At 43.6% G+C, this 26,378-nt stretch overlaps 1 protein-coding gene and 1 pseudogene across 1 annotated transcript in view; both read left to right on the forward strand.

The window, feature by feature from the left end:
• The first annotated feature begins 456 nt into the window (after positions 1-456).
• LOC111964475 (fibrinogen C domain-containing protein 1-like) overlaps positions 457-26,378 on the forward strand; it is a 273,359-nt gene continuing 247,437 nt past the window's right edge. The window contains exon 1 of the mRNA XM_070443759.1: positions 457-1,586. Coding sequence (XP_070299860.1) covers positions 1,515-1,586 — 72 coding nt within the window. The 5' untranslated portion in view covers positions 457-1,514. The remainder of the gene's footprint in view (positions 1,587-26,378) is intronic.
• On the forward strand, positions 14,587-14,705 carry LOC111964537 (5S ribosomal RNA; annotated as a pseudogene).

The raw sequence follows: 26,378 nt of genomic DNA on the forward strand, positions 1-26,378 counted from the left end.
TTATGCTAAATCAATACCTATCAATATGATGAAATGCTTTTTATCCAGGGGAATCGTGCACGGTTAATTAAATATATTAAACTAATGTTTTTATTAATACAACTTGATGTCTATGGAAAAATTACATTTTCTCTGCACCTATAGGGATACACTTTTAACAACTACATGGAAACGCTTTGCAAGTTTCAAGTACAGCATGCATGTGGTGTAACAAATAAACACAATGGAACTGTGTTTCCTACTATTTTAAAGACCTACTCCATTTAATAACCTGTTATCAGAGTTAGGTATCCATCAAATGTAGGTGATGTTGCTGCTTAAATGGCACATACATTTTGGGCATCCACATGCTATGAAAAACAAGTAGCTTAAATGAATCAGGCAAGCACTTGCTTTTGCTTCAACGCAGATGTTTCGTCTGTAGCCTGTTGTAGCAACACAACACATACGATTTGGGAGAAAGAGAAAGAGAGGAATAGATGGACTGCATTCATTTATCAGTACATTCTATTGAGAGTTGTATCTACCCACAATAGTCTCGTGTGCGTTTTGTTCTGTTATCTTGTCGCATATTGGTTTCTGCAGAGTGAAGGAGTCTCGGGGGCCAGGGAAAGCAGTGTACAGCAGCAGCCAGCTGCGCGTGGAGGGCACAGCAGACAGAACGGAGCAGAACCGGAGCCTGGGTGGAACGTGCCGCGCGCATGACAGCTTCAAAGGAACGCAGCGCCGCGCGGCAGCACACAAATTGAGCCCGCTAATCTGGCCCCTGCACCGCTCTTGTCAAAAGCATCTGTGTGAAATAACCCTCCTCATGCAGATCAGCTCCTAAACTAGGGCAGGCTTTTATCCCTCATCTGTTCCGCGGCGCCGCCGACCGGAGCCTCATAGTCAGCAGTGGATAGTGCAGGAATGAAGTGGACCGCATAGCAAGAGATCAGGCGATAGGCTACTGCACCTTGGCTTTCTCCTTTTCACTCAAAACGTGACACAGTCTGGAATTAACTAACCAGACGTTTTAATTATTTTTTACTATTTCATCAATACTGAGGATAACACCTAGTTTGCACTTCCTGAACGATTGGAGACCGCAAAGGAGATCTTTTTTTCCCAGACAAATTTATTTGGATGACCGGCTTTCCAAGTGGCTTTTCTATTGGATTCTCTACTACTTGGACTTTAATCTCAGAATCTCTGATTGTTATCCGTCGTTGCATGTAGAGGGTAACGGTAAAAAAAAAATAACAGAAGAAAATCCGAAGAATCGAAGTTCAGTTCTGTAAGTACGTTACATATGAGTTGACTATGTATAGTTCCCCGCCACTCCTGCTAGAACCGTAGCCAGCCCCTGTCGTCGAGAAGTTGTTAAGCTTCTCTCTACCTCTGTGCGCGAACACTTAGAGCTAACACCCCTTTCTATGTAGTAGATCGCCTGGAAAGATACAAAAAAATAGAGCGTTCTCCTTCACCCCCGCCTCGTACCAACAGGCGGTTCTGGTCTAAAGGTTCTCCAGAGAATGGTAAATGGCCGATGGGGAATCATGAACAGCACTTTGGAACTCGAAGATGGACCACGGCATAAAAACCAGGTATGTACCTACCCTCCTCGTACACATTTTCCTCGCGCAGCTGTGCGCTGTATTGGTAGTCTTTATAGATTTTGTATAGAGCGCCAGAAAGACAGGTGCAACTTTGGCGCAGTATTTCTTTTGCTTCCCGCTAGAAGGCTAGGTGCTAATCGAATCCTTGGATGTCCATTCCCTAAACCCTAACCTTAACCTCAACCGCTATTGTTATYCTAACCCCAACCTTAAACAGAACCATAACCCTTACCTTCCCCTAACCCAAACATTAACGATTACCTTAACCATGTGAAATGTCAACTTCAATAGGTAGGGACTTCCCAAGGATCCCAGATAGCCACACTGTATTTGGGTGCAGCGCTCTATTCCGTGGGAGTAGCAGTGGAGCTCCCCTCTCTCTCCCCATCTCTCTCTCCCCTGGCTATGGCACTTCTTGTTCCTGTCACAGTTTGTAAACCCAGCTGTATATCAAGTGGGTGGCTAATAGGTTATTTTGTTTCCCTCAATGCAAGCCTCAGAAGAGACAGTGCTATTCTCTGGAGTTGAAATTGCTTCACAGATCGAGAAATAGCCGAGAAAGRGGAAAAGAGACTTTGGACTTGGACTGTGTGATATTGGCTATTCACCTCCGAGTTCCATGAATGCTGTTTTGGAATCCACAGGCCACTCAACGAAATGCTGAGTTAGAAACAACCCAATTTGGGTAAATATTGGACAGAACACACATTGGTTTATTTTGACCCAGCCAGTTGGGTCCCAAACAACCCATTGTTTTCTTTAARTTGGGTTGTTGATGCTGGGTTATTGAGCTACGATCCACTGGGTTAGATCAGAAGACTGGAGGCGTGGCTTAGTAGGGTTGTGGCTTTCAGATAGTTATTTTTGCCCCCCCATGAGAGTAAATGTCATTCTGTTTAATCTGTTCTGTTTAATACATGTTAAAAGTAAATAACCTGTCATATCATGTTTTTTTTGTGAAATTGGATGCTGTTTGATTGAAAGCAGATGAAAGTATGATGACTAAAATATAAAATGTACTGTTGTTTCATAAAGTTACTGGTCATGTCCCCCATGTCAAACAGTTGGATTCAGAAAGTGGGATTATTAAAGGGATAAGGTGACATCACCCTAACTCWAATTKTAATACACAAATGGTAAAATTATATTCTCTTACCTAATTTAAATAAGTACCACCTTGTAACCAACATCGGAGAAGGCGTGTTTGCAGAGGGGCGTGGTTTATATAGCTAGATAGCTACTCTACTGGTGACAAAATTTGACTGTAGGGTGTCAGCAAATATGTTTCAACGTTTACACTATTGCTCTATGGCAAAGATACTTATATGTCTCCCCTTTCATCTGTGTCTGGTATTAGCTAGTTACTTGCTAGCTAGGTCTTCAGCCAGCATGGAACAGGGTCGTTCAAATCTCTGACACAATTGTCATGTCATTTTGAACCGCATCACAAAAGACGTGGAAACAGAGCTGTATAGAAGTGTTTTAAATCATTGATGCAATTTCAATGTTTGAGTTGCTTTGTGTGTCACCACATTTGCTTGAGGCCACAAACAGACAAATAATGGCTCAGTACAACAGTGGTGTGCAGAACAACATTTTGGAATGCACAAGTCATCTATCATTATAACGGTTATTGCTGCAGACGACCACACCAGGTTCCATTGCGATCAGCTAAAAACAAGAAGAAGCTCCAGTGGGCACATGATCACCGACACTGGTCAATTGAGAAGAGAATTAAACGTTTCTGGTCYGACGAATCCCAGTTCCTGYTGCGCCATGCCGATGGCAGAGTCAGGTTCTTTTTTAAATTAACTTTTTAGTTATATTTTTCCTTTAAAAAAAATTATTAACCCCTCCAACAACCTCCCCCTCTTCGAAGGACGAATATATATATATTTCTTTAACAGCTTTTCTGCTACATATACATATACATTTGACATATACACATACATTTTACATACACATTTTGCATTCACATTTTTCATACATGGTCCTTTTATATAAAGCAGTCACATACAATAATACAGTACCAAACATAAGCTCTTTAGTCCTAACCCTCAGCCACTCTCAGCCCATCCCACCTATCACCATAGACCACCTGTCACGGTCGTTTTTAGAATTAACGGACCAAGGCGCAGCATGCGTAGAGTTCCACATGTTTAATTAAAGAAACTCACCAAAATATACAGAAAAAAACTAAACGTGAAATCAAATGCAGTGCTCACAGGCAACTACACACAAACAAACAAGATCCCACAAAAACCCAGTGGAAAAAAGGCTGCCTAAATATGATCCCCAATCAGAGACAACGATAAACAGCTGCCTCTGATTGGGAACCATACCGGGCCAACATAGACAAATAATAACCTAGATAACCCACCATGGTCACACCCCGACCTAACCAACATAGAGAATAGAAGGATCTCTATGGTCAGGGCGTGACAGTGGACTGGGAACCCTCGCAGGAGGCTCTGGACTGGGAACCATCGCCGGAAGCTCTGGACTGGGGACCGTCACTGGAGGCTCTGGACTAGGAACCCTCGCTGGAGGCTTTGGACTAGGAACTCTCGCTGGAGGCTCATGCCATGGCGCGGGACTGGACGCCGTGGCTTGACTGGACATCGGCGCAGAGGAAGACTCCTGCCATGGAGCTGGAGGTTCTGGACTGTGGACCGTTGCAGGAGGTTCCGGACTGTGGACCGTCTCAGGAGGTTCCGGACTGTGAACCGTCGCCGGAAGCTCTGGACTGGGACTCGTCGCCGGAAGCTCTGGACTGGGACTCGTCACCTGAAGCTCTGGACTGGGGACCGTCGCCTGAAGCTCTGGACTGGGGACCGTCGCCGGAAGCTCTGGGCGTGGAGCCGGCACAGGTGGTACCGTATGCTTGACACGCAGTAGATAGCTGCTGCGAAGAGCAGGTACAGGACGTACCGGACTGGGAAGGCGCACTGGAGGCCTAGTGCGAGGAGCAGGCACGGGACGTACCTGACTGGTGACACGCACTTCAGGGAGAGTGCGAGGAGCAAGCACAGGACGTCCCTGACTGGGACGGCTCACTTGAGGGAGAGTGCGAGGAGCAGGCACAGGATGTACTGGGCTGTGGAGGCGCACTGGAGACCTGGTGCGTAGAGCTGGCACAGATGGTGCCGGAACGATGACACACTCCGCATGGTGAGTGCGGGGAGCTAGCACAGGATGTACTGGGCTGTGGAGGTGTACTGGAGACCTGTTGTGTAGAACTGGCACAGAGGGTGGCGGAACGATGACACACTCCGCACGGTGAGTGCGGGGATCTAGCACAGGACGTACTGGGCTGTGGAGGCGCACTGGAGACCTGGTGCGTAGAACCGGCCCACATGCTACCGGAGAACAAATGACACACTCCTCAGGACGAGTATGGGGAGCTGGCACAGGTGGCATCGGATGGCTAACACGCTCCTCAGGGCGAATGCCGTGCATACTACGCCAAACCAACAGCTCTCTCGCTTCACTCTCCTCCAATTTGTCCAACAACTCCTCGAAGGTCTCTAACTCTCCCATCCGTTCACTCTCCTCCAATTTGTCCAATAAATCCTCGACGGTCTCTGACTCACACCTCAACTTCGCCGACCACCCCGTGTGCCCCCCTCCAAAAAATGTTTGAGGCTGCTTCTTGGGCTTTCGTTGTGGCCGCGAACCCCGGCGTTGTCGCTGTCCTTTCACCGCTTGCGTCTGTTTCCATGGAAGGCTTTCGTCTCCTGCCATTATCTCCTCCCAAGTCCAGGATGTCCTCAACTCTTGGATATCCTCCCAGGCCCAGGATACCCTCTCCTCCTGAGCACGCTGCTTGGTCCGTGAGTGGTGGGATCTTCTGTCACGATCGTTTGTAGAATTAACGGACCAAGGCGCAGCGTGCGTAGAGTTCCACATGTTTATTAGAGAAACTCACCAAAACAATACATTAAAAAAACGAAACGTGAAATCAAATGCAGTGCTCACAGGCAACTACACACAAACAAACAAGATCCCATAAAAACCCAGTGGGAAAAGGCTGCCTAAATATTTTATAAAGTAMATTTTGTGGGATCTTGTTTGTTTGTGTGTAGTTGCCTGTGAGCACTGCATTTGATTTAATTAGTAATTATTAAAATAAGCTGTTACCCTGTTCCAACACATGTGCTTTCTGTTTCATAGTTGTAACAAAAGCGCTCTACAAATAAAAAAAATTGAACACTTGAATGTTTGTGTATAATTTTTTTTACGTGTAGCCTACAGTAACATAAACGAATGAAAAGGCTAACGTTTTATTAAAATAAAAAAACATGGTCTTCATAAACATGAACACCCAATTCTTAGTTTTTTTGCGATAGCATATATTAAATGCATTAATTACGCTGTTAGAATGTTGCAGTCAGAATGACTGCTCATTAGCTTGAATGGGGGTCCCTCGAGTCCCAGCAGTTCTAGTTAAAAGAAGCTATTGATCCTTTGTGTCTAAATTACGTTATGGGCATTCTCATGGTGTAGTAGGCTATTCAGAATTATTTCATTTCTTTTTGAACAGACAAGTAATTCTATAACTTTGGCAAATTTATTTCAATTTATCAGGGGTGCTGCAGCTCCTCCAGAACCCTTCGCGCGGCTGTGATTCTATAAGGATTAAATGATGATGAAGTGCAATGCTGGAAAAATGAGAGTTTCAGGCTCATGTCTATCAGAGCAGAGAGAGGGAGAGAGATCATAGAAAGGGAATCTCATTCTAGTTCTGTGAGCAATACAGAAGCGCTTCTCACACTGCCACATTCACGAGTTGGTATCAAACATATGTTCCAATTTTGGGCAAACCATAAGCCAATGGCCAGCCCAAACCGAATCAACTCTTAGAATATCAGGCATGGGTTGAAAATCTAGATACTTTTTCACATTCTGTTTTTTTTATTTGGAGGATAATTAACGAAGAGGAAACTCAAATTAACTTTGAACACTTTTATTCTAACTTGTACATTGTGAACATTAAGTGAACATTAGTTTTCATGCCACGAGAKGTACCGGATCGGCCAAATATGTTCCGGAACTAAACAGTCCAAAACTGAGAGGTGCCGGATCCTCAAATTAAGCACGGATCATTTGATGTCTCTCCATCTGCGGGGGACCTGCTGAGGTCAAACACTCCCGTACGCACTCCTGTACACGCATACAGACACAGACACACACAGACACGCACACAGACACACACACAGACACACAGAGAGAGGTAGTTGGTCCCAGGTTGCAAAAGAAGCAGCAAAAAGGGAGTGGTTCCTGATTCAGTAGGCCTCTGATTTCCCTGTTCGTGTTCTCTCAGTGTAAAATCACTGTTCTAACAACCAAAAATACCCCTCTCTCTCTCTCTGAGATACTGTTCTCTGTGTGGTCGGGGTGTCTAACATCAAATTTTACAGGTGCAAAGTTTCGTCACCACACACACACACACACACACACACACCACACACACACACACACACACACACACACACACACACACACCACACACACACACACACACACCACACACACACACACACACACACACACACACACACCCACAACCCATCCGCGCACATTAACTTAAAGGAACATACACATGCACGCACAGCACACACGGGGCTGAGGGCTTGCTACTTGTTTGTATGCCTCTGCAGTTGAGTGTGAATGTGTGAGCGAACGTGTGAGAATGTTAGAAGGTGCTTCAGTTTGTGCAAGTGCATTTGAAGGTTTTGTTAATGTATGCCTCTGCTGGTCTTTGTGAATGTGTGAGAGTCCCGAAGCAGCATGTGTGTGTTTAATCAATCCATGCTGCTCCATAAGGAGGGGTTTACTATGTTTATTGAGGGGAAAAAAACAAACCTTCAGACTCATTGATTTTAGTTTGAAGCAGTTTTATATTAACAGCAGCGTGGAAATCATTCACCTCCAAGTCACCTCAACAATTATTGATGCATGCCATTATGAATTGTAACGCATTTCTTGGGATTTCATCACATAATAGATATTTTAGGATGTTACTGGAGATTTCATATTTTCATTCATATTATTTTGGCTATTTTTAGATCATTAACAATTTGATGTGTAGTGACATTGACATTTGTGACTCCTTTCAGGAAACATGTCGCCCGTCACTACTTCACAGGAGCGTTATTTGAAAGTAAACTTTCTTTTAGAAATCAAAATGCATTTTTTGGCAGAAAAGCCTTCTGGAACATTTGAACTTTAATGTGCCTTAATAACAAACTTGTATGCCATCTGTAAATACAAATACAATTGTTCAATTAAGAGCCTAGTTGGTTTAGCCATGGAAAAAGTCAGAAACCTTCCCGCTAGCCATGATTGGCTGAGATCATGTGTGGGCTTGATATGCCGTGTAATGAGTTCGGATTGGTCTGCCATGTAGCACTTCTGTCATAACATGAGCTGGTCAGTATGTGTAGGTAATCCTTTCTAACACAGTTTTTTTTTAATATATCACATAGTAGAACTGCATAATGTTGCTCCTCACTTTCTGGAGGCCGAGTTTTGAATCAGTGGAATTAGAGTATGATAGCTAAGGGATGGAGAAAATTCTGCCGTTTGATTGCAAATATGCAGACGGAGTCCAAAAGAGAACACAAGAACGCTGTTGTATAAAACCTGTCTCCGGATTACATCTTCAAACAAAGGGAAACCATTGCATCCGTGACAGAGAGGGAGTAGCGTCCATCCATATATGCCGGTAAGATAGTCTAGCCAGCTACATTGTCAGATAATAACATTTATACTTTTGGCAGAAAGTCGTTTTTTTGCTTCAAGTTAAAGTGTACTGTTAGTTAGCTAGCTAATGTTACGTGTATGATCTGTGTAGTAATTTGATTTGAATCTCAGATCCATTTGCATTGCTAGTTATAGCCTAATGTCAGCTGGCTAGCATTGAACTTGGTTAGCTACCTGCAGATTCATGCAGGGTAGTAATGTTATGAGTTGGGATTATGGCTCATTGTTTAGCTAGCTAGCTGCATATCTAAACAAAATACTCCACTACGCAAGTAACTATTTCAATAGAATGTTTTCTGATGTGACTGCAACAAACTGTCAATAGACGTAGCTGATAAATTCGCTCTGGCTAGCTTCTCCAATTTCAGAGGACTCTCATCTGAGTGTGCCAGAGYGCAGAATAACTGACATATTTACGAACGCYCAACACCCGTTGAATATGGCCAGTGTCAGTAAACGTTGGCAAAAAAGCATACTTAAATTGTTGCCAGCAGCACAGTTRCAGTCACCAACACTCTGGATAACATAAAAACAGCCTAACCAGCTCTGCTAGGRCGAGTAAAATGKTCAGAGTGAGCTGTTCTCTCATTTGTGTCTRGAAGTAGCTAGCAAGCTAGCCAACGTTAGCTTGGGTGCTTGACTGCTGTTGTTAAGTCAGAACACTCGGATCAACCCTACTCCTCGGGYCAGAGCATCCAGTGTGCGCTCTGAATTTACAAACGCACAATCTGACAACGCTCTGAGTTTAAGAATGCCCAGAGCACACTCTGGCACTCCAGATYAAATTCACGAACACACCCGTAGWATAAACCAGCCTTTAGTCTTGRAATCTTTGGTTGTTAAGTACTTGGCCTCACATGTGAATCCTTAAAGAGATGGATGGGGCTAAAGCTTAAGAGGGTGTGAACAATGCTGAATGGGTGTAGACAAAGAAGAGTTCTCCATTAGGTACCACAACATTCAGGGGCCATTTTCTCAAAAGTGAGGTTACAAGTTTATCAACTTTCAAAGCAGAATTACTTTCCCATAGTTCCTCAACTGTAGTGTATGATATACCATTTTGTAGCTCTGAGTTTATCCAATGTAAAAAAAATAATAATATTCAAATGTTCCTACATAAGACCGAATCAAGCCGGTCGGTCTATTTTTATTGTGAAATTTTAATTGTGTGACTGAAGGAGAATGCGKTTCTTATCGAGTTACACAAATCCACGAGGAGTCAGTAGAAACCACAGAGAACTAACTAGGCACACTCCCTCGGGACATACCAAGATGGAGTTACTCTACCATCGTCCCATGTGGGACTATGGGACGATGGTAGTGTAACTCCATCTTGGTATGTCCCAAGGGAGAGTGCTTAGAAAGTTCTCTGTTTGGATATTAATATGTGCATGCTAATGTGAATGTGTGTTTGAGAAATAWTGCACTTCTGAGAGTCGCATACTGTAAGTGTCTATGTGTGTGTGAGTGCATGTGTGTGCTGTTGAGGTGTGGTGCATGTGTATCTGGGCGTGTGCGTGCGTGCGTGTGTATGCGTGCGTGCGTGCGTTGTGTTGTGTGTGTGCGTGTGTGTTATGTGTGTGTGTGTGCGTGCGTGCGTGTGTATGTGTGCGTGCGTGCGTGCGTGTGTGTGTGCGGCGTGTGCTGTGTGCGTGTGTTGTTCGTGTTGTGTGTGTGTGTGTGTGTGTGTATTCACTGTTAAAGGGAAACCATTGTGTAAGTGCTAGATGCAAGGCTACAGATGACAACAGCATTGGCTTCTTTCTTTGGCTCTGTTCTTCTATATGCCATTCAGTCTTTGTTTCCATCCTCGTTGATCAGAAGAGACATTGACAATGAGAGTAAGAGAGAGTGAAATCTTATAAAGGGTCTCTATATAATTGTATTTTTTAAATAGTACCAGATATGGGTTATTTGGCTTGTAACCATAGCAAAACCCTTTTTGGTGCTATGTAGAAACGTTTTTATTAAGGTTCTTTAAAGAACCATGCTCATAAGGTTCTAAATGGAACCTATATGGTGCTATATATAACCCTTTTTAAGGTTATTTTGAGATTTTAGCATGTACATTTTGGTGGCACAAACTCAACCAATTTTTCTAGATGCATTGCCAGAAAAATCAGTACACCACATAACACTAAACAATATATTAATTGCACAATAACGGTGACAAACTGGTGCCCGCAAACTGTTAGGGCCTACTGTACATAAAGCTGTCCCGACAGAGGAGCTTTCCTTTCAGCACCATGGAGTGAATCCTTTAGGACCGCTACACCTGGCTATCAGCGGAGACTTGTCTGGCAGCAAAGCAGTTCATTCAGCCTCGTTTACTGCCTTTTTGAAAACCATAGCTGATATGGCTGACTTGTTTAAACACTGACTCCTCGTGGATTTGTGTAACTCGATAAGGACCGCATTCTCCTTCAATAATATCGAATGCCGACATGARTTTTACTTTTGAACCACACACAAACATTACATTTATGTTCAGTAAATTCCTAATCTTTGTTCTTATATCATATGAGATGTGAATAGGAAACTTAATTCCGAAGTTGAAGTGGTATTTTCTGTTGCTTCAGCTCAAATAATGGACGCCATTGATTTCAATAAATTTAGCATAATGTTTTACTTGGCTGTGTAATTTCTTTTTGCATACTTTCAATTGAAGCTTGCATCGATGCATGTTTCAAAATATGTACAAATGGAGCACGCATTCCAGAAGTGCCCTCAATGCGCCGTTTCGCTTACTTTGATTTGGACTCATACTCCGACCCTCCCCTTCTCCAATTTGCATGCTCGGAGCACGGTAGTACGCATTTTGAGAAACACTCAGGGTTTTGCCACACTTGCCACCGGGTCTGTGTCGCACCGAACGGTGTGCATCACAGACACCAGGGGATCCCAAACTACAATTGATCCACCTTAACTCTGAACCCCAACGCGGTTAACTCTCCTWTCAGTGGCACTCCGTCGGAGAGCAGAGCAGGACACCCTTTCATCCCGAGACTGGAAGCACCCTCTCCCTCTGAGCAGCAGATACACAACAAAATAATCAACATTAGTCYACCTCTGCATATTTTGGCCAAATTGACAGAACCCAACTACTTCTTCACCCAGCCTGATACCACAAATGGATGTGCCAAAAGKCATGGATCCGATTTTTCCATGAATCATACTCCCACAGGGCCAGAGTGATCTCAGGAATATACCTGAGCATTATGGTACAGCTCAGAAGCCTTCACCTCACCTGATGACACAAGTTCGTTCTTCTCACTTTGTAATATGAAACAATATAACACAACACATCACACTCTCACAAACGGTTCCACAAAAAACAGCTGGGCGCAAACCACACCCCAAAATATTCTCACGGGCYGMTCCCCTACATTTTAATTATCACTTAGAGAGCAGAGAACCCTTTTGTGAACTGTAAAGAACCATTGAAGAGCTCGACGGGTTCTTTGAGTCATTGTGGTTCCACATAGAACCAGCACCCTTCCCAACGAACCCACATTTTCTGCGTGTTTAGAGTCGCAAAGATCTTCAGCCCCACGGAAAGTGTCAGAAAGAAATCCAGTGTACATTACACTCCAACAGACTATTTCAGAACCATGGACAGCATCCACATAGAGACAGACAAAGGGTAGTTGGAAAGAGTGATGAGAGAGAGAGAGAGAGCGAGAGAGAGAGAGTGGATGGATGGATGGATGGATACAGGCAGTTCCCAGTGGTGTAGTGTTAACCTCTTAAAGCAATTGTAAAGTAAACCAATTGTGTCTGTGCGTGTGTGCGTGTGTGTACAGGGGAGCAGTGGTGAAAGGAATGGAGAAATTAAAGGAATGAGATGATAAGAGAATGAGATGATGGCAAGGTTATACCTCCTGGAGCCTCTGACAGATACATCACGATTTTGAGCTGCTCGTCAAGGTACAGCATAGTTGCTTGAGAGGGAGAGAGCGAGAGAGAGGGCGAGAGAGAGAGAAAGGTGGAGAGAGAGAGAGGGAGTGAAGAGTTTCACTGTACTTGTGCATGTGACAATAAAAAACTTGAACTTGCACTTCAGGCAGAGAGAGACAGAGACAGAGGAAGAGAGTGAGTGAGAGAAACTATATTTTAAGAGTGGTATTTTCATCAGACACTCCATGTCTCTCTTACACACACTTACACACCCTTTCCAGTGTTTCTCTCTACCTCCCTCTCTTTTGAATCTCTACCTCTTTACCTTCTCTCACWCTGTCTCACCCACACATTATAACCAGGGGCAAATTGAAGATTGGATAGTATTTTCTCCTTCATATGCTGCCTGCTTGGCATCATATAGATATTTCTGCCCTCAAGACATTTCCTGTTATTTTTGTTCATCCAAAACAATATGCTGTGTGTGTGTGTGTCTTGATGTGCTGTTTACAGTTTGCGTGCCTTCCTCTGTTCAATCATCTTGAACGGTTCAATCATCTTGATAGACACCTCGGCTGCCCTACTGTTTTGGACAGATTGGTTTATATCTCCATGTCTGCATCTAAAATAACAGCCCCATGGGCCCTGGTCAAAAGTAGTGCACTACTTAGTGAATAGGGTGCTATTTGGAACACAGTCCATATAAGTGAAATGAGAAGTGTTCGGTTTCCTGGWGGTGATTTCAATCTGTCTGAAATGGAGCACCCATTCATGTGGCTTCTGTCGCTTGCTAGCCTGCCTGGGCTGGTGCTACTGTTATCAAATAGAGATGTTAGGTTAAGTCCTACTCTTATAGAGACGCACAAGAGCTGCACAGCTCCCCGGCATAATGGACCTCTCTGTTACCCGGCTTCCCTATTAATCAAGGGGTTCTTTCATGCACACATGAACACGCACACACATGGGCAGCATACAAGTGAGTACACACCCACACGTGTGCAAGCGTACATACGTGCACACACACACACAGACAAGCACACACACTAAAAACAAAATGGTTCTATATCGTGCCAACTATGTGTTATTTGGCTTGCAACCATAGCGGAACACTTTTTTGGTGCTATATGGAACCTTTTTCTGAAGGTTCTCTATAGCACCAAAAAAGGGTTTCGCTATGGATTCAACCTGTTTGGGGGCTATATAGAATTCCTTTTCATGGTTCTTTATAGAACGTTTATGGAGAATGGTTCTATAAAGGACCTTGCTCAAACTGAAAGGTTCTTTGAGATGCCSCCCTGTGTTAGCCTACCGTTACAGCATTAAACTAGGAAACATGGCACGGTATCATCTGTCATATACAAAGCATGGAAATCCTATTTGTCTTTGTGTTAAAGACACATGGTGAAGCCCTGGTGAWTGAGTTGTGTCTCCCTGACTGAGTAGTGCTCTCCCCAGTCGCATTATTGGGTCTGTTCTCAACCAAATAGGGCTGTTTCCTCTGCAAACCGGTGTCATATATTTACCCACTAACGAGTGCAGTTCGACTAACAGAGAGCATTAATGACGTCTTTATAGGCCAGGCGCCATCAGGTGTCCCAAGGTTAATAGTTMTTTTAATTGACTTGAGGCAACTGGAGGGAAGGATGCCTCAGATACATTTATAGTTTCCCCTTGGCTCACAGTGTTCGACAGGGATGGGTGACTCTGGTCCTCAGGGGCCTGAGTGTCTGCTCGGCTGGTTTTGATTCTGTCTTTCAAATGAGTGTCTGGTGTATGTATACCTGGAGAACCAGGTTTGTCGACTCATCTTTGTATGAATCTGAGCACTGTAGGGAAAATAGGGATGGAATAGAAGAGTGCGCAGGTGAGAGAKATACAGTAGACACATATGAGAGAAAAGAAGTGGTTCTGCGGTCAAAAGATCTGCAGTGCACCCTCCCCCACTACAGCCTGGGGTTCGATACCAGGCTGTGTCACAGCCGGCTGAGTCCGGGAGCACCATAGGACGGCGCACAATTGTCCCAGCACCGTTCGGTTTAGGGGAGGGTTTGATCAGGGGGCTTTCCTTGGGTCGTTGTGCTCTAGCGACTTCTTGTGGCAGGTCCGGACGCCTGCACGCTGATGTCAGCTTAACTGTGTTTCCTCCAACACATCGGTGCGGTTGACTTCTGGGTTAAGGCGGGTTGTGCGATAAGATGTAGTGCGGCCAGGCGGGTCATGTTTCGTAGGACGCATGACTCGACCTTCCCCTCTACCGAGCCCATTTTGGAGTTGCAGCGATGAGCCAAGGTTGTAATTTGGAGAGAAACAGGCTTTTTTTTTATACACTTGTGACCATACCACCCTGAAAACACATGATCTTGTCTGATCTTGGTAGCTAAGCAGGGTCAGGCTTGGTTAGTACTTAGATGGGAGACCGCCTGGGAATACCAGGTGCTGTAAGCCCCCCCCCCCCAAAAAAATGTAAGATGATAAAAAAAATAACAGGTGATTGTAGCGATAGGAGGGTGACAAAGATGGAGTGATGATGATGATGTATCACAAGAGACAAAGTTCTCTGATGGCAGATATCAGATTTAGATTCCATCTGCGATGGGGATGTATAGACAGAGGGATACAGCGATGAGTTCATTCCTACGGTACGATAAAACACTTATGACAAACTCATGGCTAATATATTAACAGAGTTATTCTCTGCCATCCATAATTTATTCACCATCAAAAATTMAATCTGGCAGACTGTGTGCCATTATTCAGCCTCGCTGGGGGAAAGCAGTCGCTGCTGTTTTAATAAATGAGGAGTTTAAGGACTCCACTCCCACGGATCACAGTTATTCCAAACCCCTGACTTCTAAATTCTCTTTCCTACTATTTTGGAGTAATAGCAGCAAGGGATGAGGAAACAGTAAGGGCAGAATAGAAATGGAGGAGGAGGGAGTTGGAAGGAGTTGTTGTGGAGAACCTCTGAAGTAACTGTATTGGGACTGGTTGTCTCACGCTTTTAGAAATCAGGACAATAGTGCTTGTTTGCGTTTCCTGAAGTGTACTTTTTGGGTTTTTGAACCCTCTTCAAAATCAACAGTCTGCTGTGATTGGCTTTTACAACCGGAAGACATGAAAACACTTGTCCTCCACCCTCTCTCTCTCTCTCTCTCTCTCTCTCTCTCTCTCTCTCTTCCTCTCTCTCCTCTCTCTCTCTCTCTCTCTCTCTCTCTTTCTTCTCCTCCCTTTCCTCTCAGTCTCCTCTCTCTGTCTCTCTTCTCTACTCTCTCTTCTCTTCTCTCTCTCGCTCTCTCCTCTCTTCTCCCCTTCCGTCTCTCGTCTCTTCTCTCTCTCTCCTCTCCTCTCTCTCTCCTCTCCTTCTCTCTCTCTCCTCTCTCTCTCTCTCTCTCTCTCTCTCTCTCTCTTCTCTACCTCTCTCCTACCTCTCTCTATTCTTCCCTCTCCGACTGCCATTGAAGTCAATGTATTGTGTAACCGCTTGTGTTTATGCTGTAGTTCTATGTACTTGGATGTTTCTGTAGCCCTCTGTGAAGAGCCTCCGTTTAGCCCTCTGTGCAAAATGTGCAGCAGGCGGCAATAAGCCTGATTGGATATGGAAATGGGAGGTGTTGGGGGTCCAAAGATTATATGCTGATGCTGTACAACTCTTTACAGTGTGCATACTGGGGATCTCTCTGTATTACACACGCACGCGCACACACACGCACACGTACACACACACACGCACGCACGCACGCACGCACACACACACACTGAGCATAAAACAGCTCTCATCCCATGTAGCGAACACTAATCTTATAAAGTAGGACAGGAGTTAGCAAGTGTGGTTTCTTCGTATTACTTTTACCAATTTGATCATATTAGATTACTAATCTGTGCAAGGAAGGGCCGAAGGAAAACATTTTCCAAAACACCACTGCGCTGTCTCCCGCCATCTTGTCTGTCACCTTTTTTTGAATTCACTGCCTGCTGCTGTTGCTCTATGACTCATATCCACAGCCATAGAGAGATGAGGGGAGAGAGACAGGCTGAGAGAGAGAAGCAGGGAGTGAGAGTGAGAGTGAGAGTGAGAGAGAGAGAGAGTGACGGATGGAGGTAACAGACTAAGAGGGATGGAGGGAGAGAAAAAGATAGAGAGGGAAGGATGGAGGAGGASAGAGAGTGGAAAGACTGAGAGAGACACAGTTGTAGGTATCCCAACAGGTAGACTATCCCAATAGGCGAAGTACCGCCACAACATGTCACTTTTTACTACGAAAACTGCAACAGAAGCTAACTCCTTCCCCCGCTTCGTCTGCTACAATATGTTGAGTTTCCCGGGGAAGCAGTGAAGCCAGCTGTAGAATATTGAGTGATTGTGTTTATGAGTCTGTTATTAAAGATTGTGAAGCAATGTTGAGTATGTTAACTATTGCCTGATTGTGTTCATGAGTATATTATTGAATGTGTATGTTTACTGCTTTTCATTAAATCACGTATGGCTACAAATATTGTATATGCATTCGTTCATATGGGCAGAATATTCTATAAATAGCCTAAAGAAATTGGTTCAGTTATGGCCTAAAATAAATGTTTTCATATGGGCAGAATATTGTAGCCTAGGGTTGGCTCATCGCGCCCAAGCAACTCCTTGTTGAGGGCCAGGTGCCTGCAGGCTGACCGTGGTCGCCAGTTGAAMGGTGTTTCCTCCGACACATTGGTGCAGCTGGCTTCCGGGTTAAGCGGGCGGATGTTAAGGAGTGCGGTTAGGCGGGTCACGTTTGGASGACGCATGACTCCACCTTTGCCTCTCCCGAGTCCGTTGGGGAGTTGCAGCRATGAGACAAGATCGAAATTGGGGAGAAAAAGGGGGTAAAATAAAACAACAAAAATAATGTAGGGGCGTGGATTAGAAAACCAGTCAGTATCTGGTGTGACCTCCTTTTGCCTCATGTAGCGCGAGACATCTCCTTCACATGGAGTTGATCAGGCTGTTGACTGTGGCCTGTGGAATGTTGTCCAACTCCTCTTCAATGGCTGTGCGAAGTTACTGKATATTGGTGGGAGCTGGAACACGCTGTCAATCTAGAGCTTCCCAAACGTGCTCAATGGGTAACATGTCTGGTGTATATTCAGGCCATGGAAGARCTGGGACATTTTCAGCTTCCAGGAATTGTGTACAGATCCTTGCAACATGGAGCCGTGCTTTTTCATTCTGAAACATAAATTGATGGTGGTGGATGAATGGCACAACAATGTGCCTCAGGATCTTGTCACGGTGTCTCTGTGCATTCAAGTTGCCATTGATAAAATGCAAGTGTGTTCGTTGTCCGTAGCTTGTGCCTGCCCATACCATAACCCTACCGCCACCACGGGGTACCTTGACATCAGCAAATCGCTGGCCCATAAGACGCCGGTACAGTTGAAACCGCGATTCATCCATGAAGAGCACACTTCTCCAGCGTGCCAGTGKCCWTCGAAGGTGAGCATTTGCCCACTGAAGTCRGTTAYGACGCCAAACTGCAATCAGGTCAAGACTCTGGTAAGGATGACGAGCACRCAGATGAGCTTCCCTGAGACGGTTTCTAACAGTTTGTGCAGAAAGTCTTCGGTTGTGCAATCCCACAGTTTCATCAGCTGTCCGGGTGGCTAGTCTAAAATKATCTTGCAAGTGAAGAAGCCAGATGTGTATGTTTTGGGCTGGCGTGGTTACTCGTGGTCTGCGGTTTTCAGGCCGTTTGGACATGCCCCCAAATTCTCAGAAACGACGTTGGAGGTGGCTTATGGTAAAGAAATGAACATTCAATTCTCTGGCAACAGCTCTGCTGTTGTGTGGCAGAATTTCACATTTTAGAGTGGCTTTTTATTGCACAGAGCACAAGATACACCTGTGAAAGGATTATGCTGTTTAATCAGCTTCTTGATATGCCACACCTGTAAAGTGGATGGAGTATCTTGGCAATGGAGAAATGCTCACTAACAGGGATGTAATCAAATTTGTGCACACAATTTGAGAGAAATAAGCTTTTTGTGCATATGGAACATTTCCAGAATCTTTTATTTCAGCTCATGAAACATGGGACCAACACATTATATGTTGCGTTTATATTTTTTTTCAGTATAGTTTCTACAATTTCTTTTTATTTCAAATAATGTCCTTTCGTTTTATCTAGTTTTTACACCATCCATTAACACCAACCATGCACTATAAAACATTTACATTTTAATATAAAAAACATTTACAAACATTTAAAGTCAGAAGTTTACATACACCTTAGCCAAATATATTTAAACTCAGTTTTTCACAATTCCTGACATTTAATCCTAGTAAAAATTCCCTGTCTTAGGTCAGTTAGGATCAACGCTATATTTTAAGAATGTGAAATGTCAGAATAATTGTAGAGAGAATTATTTATTTCAGCTTTCAACACATTCCCAGTGGGTCAGAAGTTTACATACACTCAATTAGTATTCGGTAGCATTGTCTTTAAATTGTTTAACTTGGGTCAAACGTTTCGGGTAGCCTTCCATAAGCTTCCCACAATAAGTTGGGTGAATTTCGGCCCATTTATCCTGACAGAGCTGGTGTAACTGAGTCAGGTTTGTAGGCCTCCTTGCTCGCACATGTTTTTTCAGTTCTGCCAACAAATTTCTATAGGATGGAGGTCAGGGCTTTGTGATGGCCACTCCAATACCCTGACTTTGTTGTCCTTAAGCCATTTTGTCACAACTTTGGAAGCATGCTTGGTGTCATTGTCCATTTGGAAGACCCATTTGCGACCAAGCTTTAACTTCCTGACTGATGTCTTGAGATGTTGCTTCAATATATCCACATCATTTTTCTCCCTCATGATGCCATCTATTTTGTGAAGTGCACCAGTCCCTCCTGCAGCAAAGCACCCCGTGCTTCACGGTTGGGATGGTTTTCTTTGGCTTGCAAGCCTCCGCCTTTTTCCTCCAAACATAACGATGGTCATTATGGCCAAACGGTTCTATTTTTGTTTCATCAGACCAGAGGACATTTCTAAAAAAAATACAATCTTTGTCCCCATGTGCAGATGCAAACCATAGTCTGGCTTTTTTATGGCGATTTTGGAGCAGTGGCTTCTTCCTTGCTGAGCGGCCTCTCGTTTTACTGTGGATATAGATACTTTTGTACCTGTTTCCTCCAGCATCTTCACAAGGTCCTTTGCTGTTGTTCTGGGATTGATTTGCACTTTTCGCACCAAAGTACGTTCATCTCTAGGAGACAGAACGTGTCTCCTTCCTGAGCGGTATGACGGCTGCGTGGTCCCATGGTGTTTATACTTSCATACTATTGTTTGTACAGATGAACGTGGTACCTTCAGGTGTTTGGAAATTGCTCCCAAGGATGAACCAGACTTGTGGAGGTCTACAATTATTTTTCTGAGGTCTTGGCTGATTTCTTTTGATTTTACCATGATGTCAAGCAAAGAGGCGCAGAGTTTGAAGRTAGGCCTTTAAATGCATTCACAGGTACACCTCCAATTGACTCAAATAATGTCAGTTAGCCTATCAGAAGCTTCTAAAGCCATGACATCATATTCTGGATTTTTCCAAGCTGTTTAAAGGCACTGTCAATTTAGGGTATGTAAACGTCTGAGGCCACTGGAATTGTGATACAGTGAATTATAAGTGAAATAATCTGTCTGTAAACAATTGTTGGAAAAATGACTTGTGTCATGCACAAAGTAGTTGTCCTAACTGACTTGCCAAAACTATATTTTTTTAACAAGAAATTTGTGGAGTGGTTGAAAAAWGAGTTTTAATGACTCCAACCTAAGTGTATGTAAACTTCCGACTTCAACTKTATATATTAACAAAAAAGCTGAGCAAGTTCACAAATCAAGTTCACAAATAAATCCTCCAAGATTGGTCTTAATATTCTGGTCTCATAAGGATTTTGGAGTTATTGAACGGGTTGAAATTGATGTGTCACGAAGAAGTGTCCATGTAGGTTAGGTGCTCATTGTAGGCTAGGTGCTCAGGCTAGGTGCTCATTTTTCTACGATCGATTTAAGAGTATCCACAACTGTAACTTGAAAGTGTAGGCAACGCTCTTCAGGTAAGACTCCAGCCGTMCAGACTTCTGTTCTTCTGAACCAGTGACTCAGATCCTTCTGTTGCTTGCGGTAGCGGGTTCTTTGCCATAGCGGTGGAACGCCAGGAAGTTGCTGCGCCGTTCTCATTTCACCTCTTTGCTCCTGTCATTGCAATGCCTCGATGTACTTCTAAATGGTGGGGTGGGTAGCGTTAAGATTCGCAGAGCRTTTTTGATGCCAGCCTTCCACTCCATTGTTTGTCTTCGTCAAGTCTTGCAGGATAGCATCGTAGCTGTTCCATTATTCTGAAAATAAAAAAAGAGATGGCAACCATGTTATTGGTCTTGGACATGCTGTSATCAAAAATAAGAATAAGAATAATAAAGCCATTATTATGTTAAAAAAGACATACATATGGGAAAAAATGTGCTTTCTTCCAATGCGTCCRACCTTCTCCCCAACCCATGTTACCTCAAAGTATGTCAGGAGCTYCTCCAGTTGATGTTCTGGACCCTGAAAGAACGGGGTTTCCAGCATAACTTGGAGATAACCCYGTCAGCGAGTGTTATGCGACCTCAGCATTAGAAAGGATCATATTCGGTGCACTTCCAGAAATACGTTTTTGCACTCTGTCGTTCCCGTCTGTAGGTGTAGCCTTCATGCACTAGGATATATTTTCTGAGGATATATAAGGACTGAGGATATATTCAGGTTGCATTGCTTGTCAGGGACGTCACCAGGACCTTGGATAAGTGAGTGAAAAGTTGGTGGACTATAATTGCCTCCTCATATTGTAGGCCTACAATCTGTGTGTCCACTCTTTTCATTGGCCTATGCTATTGGTTGCATTTAACATTTACATCATTTAGCAGACACTCTTATCCAGAGCAACTTACAAATTGGAAAGTTCATACATATTCATCCTGGTCCCCCCATGGGGAATGAACCCACAACCCTGGCGTTGCAAGCGCCATGCTCTACCAACTGAGCCACACGGGACCACATTTAAGACCTGGGTCGTTCATTTTATTGATCTCAGTATGTCAATGTCAGAGTTTCTTGTCATTTGTGTGGTATGAAATAATATTCATGTAATGTCTCCAGTCGTAAAATGATGTCGAATTGCAAGAAATGACTTTAGAAAGGCAATTTTTTGCTCAGACCTGCAAATATGAAGATTTGTGTGTCCCTTGTCAGCCCCTGGTCTTCAGSGCAGAGCCCCGAATGTTMTGAAACTCTGCTGACCTCCCTGTTGCTTGTTCTGAACTCTAAGAATAATGAATGCTGAGGGTAGCAGTCGAAGATCTTTTTAAGCAGAACATTTGGATTATTAGCACATGAACGACAATGAATGACATTCATGGCCTGCTGGAGGTCATTTTGCAGGGCTCTGGCAGTGCTCCTCCTTGCACAAAGGCGGAGGTAGCGGTCCTGCTGCTGGGTTGTTGCCCTCCTACGGCCTGCTCCACGTCTCCTGATGTACTGGCCTGTCTCCTGGTAGCGCCTCCATGCTCTGGACACTACGCTGACAGACAYRGMAAACCTTYTTGCCACAGCTCGCATTGATGTGCCATCCTGGATGAGCTGCACTACCTGAGCCACTTGTGTGGGTTGTAGACTCCGTCTCATGCTACCACTAGAGTGAAAGCACCGCCAGCATTCAAAAGTGACCAAAACATCAGCCAGGAAGCATAGGAACTGAGAAGTGGTCTGTGGTCACCACCTGCAGAACCACTCCTTTATTGGGGGTGTCTTGCTAATTGCCTATAATTTCCACCTKTTGTCTATTCCATTTGCACAACAGCATGTGAAATTTATTGTCAATCAGTGTTGCTTCCTAAGTGGACAGTTTGATCTCACAGAAGTGTGATTGACTTGGAGTTACATTGTGTTGTTTAAGTGTTCCCTTAATTTTTTTGAGCAGTGTATATTCATTATAGAGTTTTAGAATTGTTCCACAGTTGTTTGCTCTTTCTCTCTCTCTCTCTCTCTCTTATAAAGAAGACCCCTCTCTTAGAAATGTGTGACTGAGACCGAACTCTGCAGGGGAGTGTGAGAGATAAGAGACTAGTCAGACATTCCACAATAAATCAACGTTGGGGATTGGACATTTATTGCCTAGCTTTTAGATAGCACTGAAACTCTATGTTTGTATAGCTATGGATGCATGGGCTTGGTCTCCGKAGTAGAAGGTAATGACGTAGTCAGTGACATCACTAAGGCTGGATTTCGGTTTAAAAAAACAACTTGAGACCTTTTGTTTGATGCAGAACTTACTCGGAAACATGCGTGCTATGCTCCTGATTGTCAACTTCTGTCTGCAATTGCATTAATAAAGGTTTTTGAATGATTTAAATAAAGATATTGTCATAATCCTAATTTTACCAATGAGCCAATAATGATTGACAAGGACGAAAGGAACGAACCCTAACACAACCAATTTGATATCACGAAATTGGGGAGAAGAAATAGTAAGAGAAAAAAAAAAATATATATAGAAAGCTTTCTTTGCTTGTTATTCATTTTATTCAAAGGTTTCACCTGAGTGTCCTTGCCAGCCAGGGTAGGGCAGCACTACAACATTTCGGTGTGATAGTCTTGTGAATCTTTCACGCATATTTTTTGATTGAAAATGGGAGCGATGAGAGGTGAAAATTGTTTGAATGTGTGTCCAGACAAGGCAGGGCAGCATTTTACAGCATTATAATGTTATTGTCTTGTGAATCTCTCAGACATATTAATTTATTGAAAATGGGAACAAATACTGATTTCAAACAAAACAACAAACTACATTCTCATTCATATTATGAAGACATGAGGTGAGTATGAAAATAGTTTTAAAAGATGCCCTTGCCTTAAAGTTGAACCTTGGATAGATCTTGTGTGTAATAGCCTATGCAGTCAACTCAAAATATGGTATTCTGTTCTTATGAAATAGCCTACATTTTCCATATCATAATGAGACTAAATGAAAGGACATAGGCCGAATGTATGTGATTTTGTCCAATATTAAATTGTTAAAATGTAGGGGGGAAAGGCAGACATTTTATATAAACATTGGATTTGTGTGGCTCAATGTTTTCAGACGTTTTCCATTGGTTGGCCTACCCATGTGTCCCTCCTCACTCGGAAAGGCTGCTCACATCTGTCAATACCAAAACKGATAATTGTGACTTAATTAAATTGGAATGATGATGATGATGATGGTGAGAGCCCAGTATAGCCTAACCCTTTAATCAAATTCCATTTCTATAGTCATGTGACAGAATATTTTTTTACATTGAATCGTCCAAATGCTGGCCTTTTACCGGATTTGTTTTTGTTCGCAAGAAATGCTACCTAGAAGGAAACTCTGTGTATTTTGATGACGTTGAGTGCGTGAGGGGATCTGTGTGCCACGTAATACCTTCTACAAAAAAACGTTTTGCTCGACAAAAAGACACACGTAAGCCTCAACAGGTATTCCAAAAGTAGGTGCCCTTGACACTGGGTTTGGAACTTGAAGGAAACAACAATTAAGTGGTTCCATGCCACTTATTAAATATGCTCTCCTATTGGCTCTGAGACACTGGTTGGTTTAAATAGACCCTCTCATTCACCTCTCTCCTATCTCACACATACACACAAATTCACACCCACACCAACACATTTAAAGCCCACACACGTATATGCATGCAAGGCAAACACACACACACACACACACACACACACACACACACACACACACACACACACACACACAACCCACTCACTCACTCACTCACTCACTCACTCACTCACTCACTCACTCACTCACTCACTCACTCACTCACTCACTCACTCACTCACTCACTCACTCACCCACTCACCCATACTGTACGTGATGTGAGTGTGAGAACTGGAATCAGTGAGGTTGGAGTTAACTCTCCAGCGACTCTTCCCCTGTAAGGGAAAATGTAGGCCAGGCTTCACAGGCCCTGTAATGTGCCAACGTAAGAAATCAATCAAACTCACACTACTCGTACAGGCCTACAACTCCCATTGATCTACTGCTGAAAATGTGCAAATGATGGAGGGAAAACTGGGAAAACACCACCGTGCAGGTTTCTACTGAACAGCGTTGGGGACAGGAGGATGAAGAGGGTTAGGAGGGGTGGGAAGAGGTGGCAGAGGAGGGAAATGCAGGTGAGGAGGCATGGGGAAATACAGGAGGTAGTGTAAGGGGGACCTTTGTTCTGACCTTTGTTCTGATTGGCTGATAGCAGTGACCCTGGGGGTGATGGAGTTGTCAATCACATGACAGGCAGTCTGGGAAAGTGATTATGTCAAGATTCTGCTGTGGCGTGCCGGTATGAGTTGAGGTTGGGATGGGGAGGCGTTTGTGCTGAGTGTGTGTGTGTGTGTGTGTGTGTGTGTGCGCGCTGTGGTTTATGTTATTTCTCCTCTCTGACACCCTTGACAGCAGCTGTCGCCTGTGGTGAGTCATGGTTCAGGGGTTGGTGGGATGCCCCTGCCTCTAACAAGACACCCCATACTTTTGATCAATTTATTCGGCACTAAACTTTCTTGACAGACCAAATCAATTGCAAGTTCAATATTTTACAGAGGATCCTCTGTTTTTGTCGTGCAGTGGGTGACTACAGAGGAACAAGCTCTCACAGTCTCACTGCAAAATTAAACATTTCTCCAAAAGTAACATTTTGTTGACACTGCTTATCACAGGGATTGAACACATGACCGTCCAATACAGAGTCTACGGTCTTACACCCCTCCACTATGCTCATCCACAACACACACAGCAAAATCCAAGCATACTTGATGGTAGTAGCGCGCTCCGTTGCCCCTAATGGCAATGTAGGTTCAATTAAGGGTTTAGGTTAAATTAAGGGTTTATGCAGATTAGGGTTTAGGAATATTAGGCAGGCAGAAACAACTCTACGGTTCAGTAAAGGCATTCATTCAGACTGGGTTAAGTTAAAGGCTAATGTTTGGGATACAGAAATACCTCTAGGGCTCACTTCAGGAATACATTCTGAGTGGTTAAATTAGGGATTAAGGTTTGGGATAGGGTTAAATCATTTCAGGAATTCATTCGGATTGTTTAACAATTCAGGCATTCATTTTAATTGGTTAAATTAAAGATTACGGTTTGGAATAGTGTTATTTAACTTCAGTCCTTAATTCTGATTGGTTATATTAAGGATTACGGTTTAGGATAGGTGTCACGATCTTCGTCTTCGTCGGATGAGGAGTAGTCAAGATCGGACCAATACGCAGCGTGGTAAGTGTCCATCTTTATTAATATAAATAAACTGAACACTGAAGTAATCAAAAACAACAAAGAGAGTGAATGAAACGAAACAGTCCTGAAAGGTGCAGCAACACTAAACAGAAARCAACTACCCACAAACACAGGTGGGAACAGGCTACCTAAGTATGGTTCTCAATCAGAGACAACGATTGACAGCTGCCTCTGATTGGGAACCATACCAGGCCAAACACATAGAAATACAACACACAGAACAAAACATAGAATGCCCACCCCAACTCACGCCCTGACCAAACCAAAATAGAGACATGAACAAGGAACTAAGGTCAGGGCGTGACAATAGGGTTAAAACAGAAAAACAACTCCGAGGTTCCGTTTAGCCGTTTATTAAGACTCGCCTTTCATCACATTGTGGATGGACGGTGCAGTGGTCTAAGCAGAGGAGATATGTTTTATAGACCAGGTTTCAAATCCAGCTCCCGTCACTTGCATTTTTTGTTGCCCATAGTGACCGGTTTTGACGGAGTCAAAAATGTTAAATTGCTACATAAATCTGGAGTGATCTCCCTGCTATAGAGACCAATAACATTTCTACAGTCCAAAAAAAGATTTTCTGACATTTCCATTTTCATCCCATCAAAGATGTTTTTATTATCCTTATGTAATAAATGATACATCTCCTGCGGGGGATAGTTGCAGTATTTATAACCAAACTTGCTTTTCCATTTTAGATGTGGGAATCAAATCTCTTCAGTAAACCTGAGTGTATCTAACTCTGGTCTAAATGCAGAGAACATTGACATTTCTATTCAGCTAAAACTTTAA

The sequence above is a fragment of the Salvelinus sp. IW2-2015 genome, linkage group LG5, assembly GCF_002910315.2.
Source record: "Salvelinus sp. IW2-2015 linkage group LG5, ASM291031v2, whole genome shotgun sequence".
NCBI classification, from domain to species: domain Eukaryota; kingdom Metazoa; phylum Chordata; class Actinopteri; order Salmoniformes; family Salmonidae; genus Salvelinus; species Salvelinus sp. IW2-2015.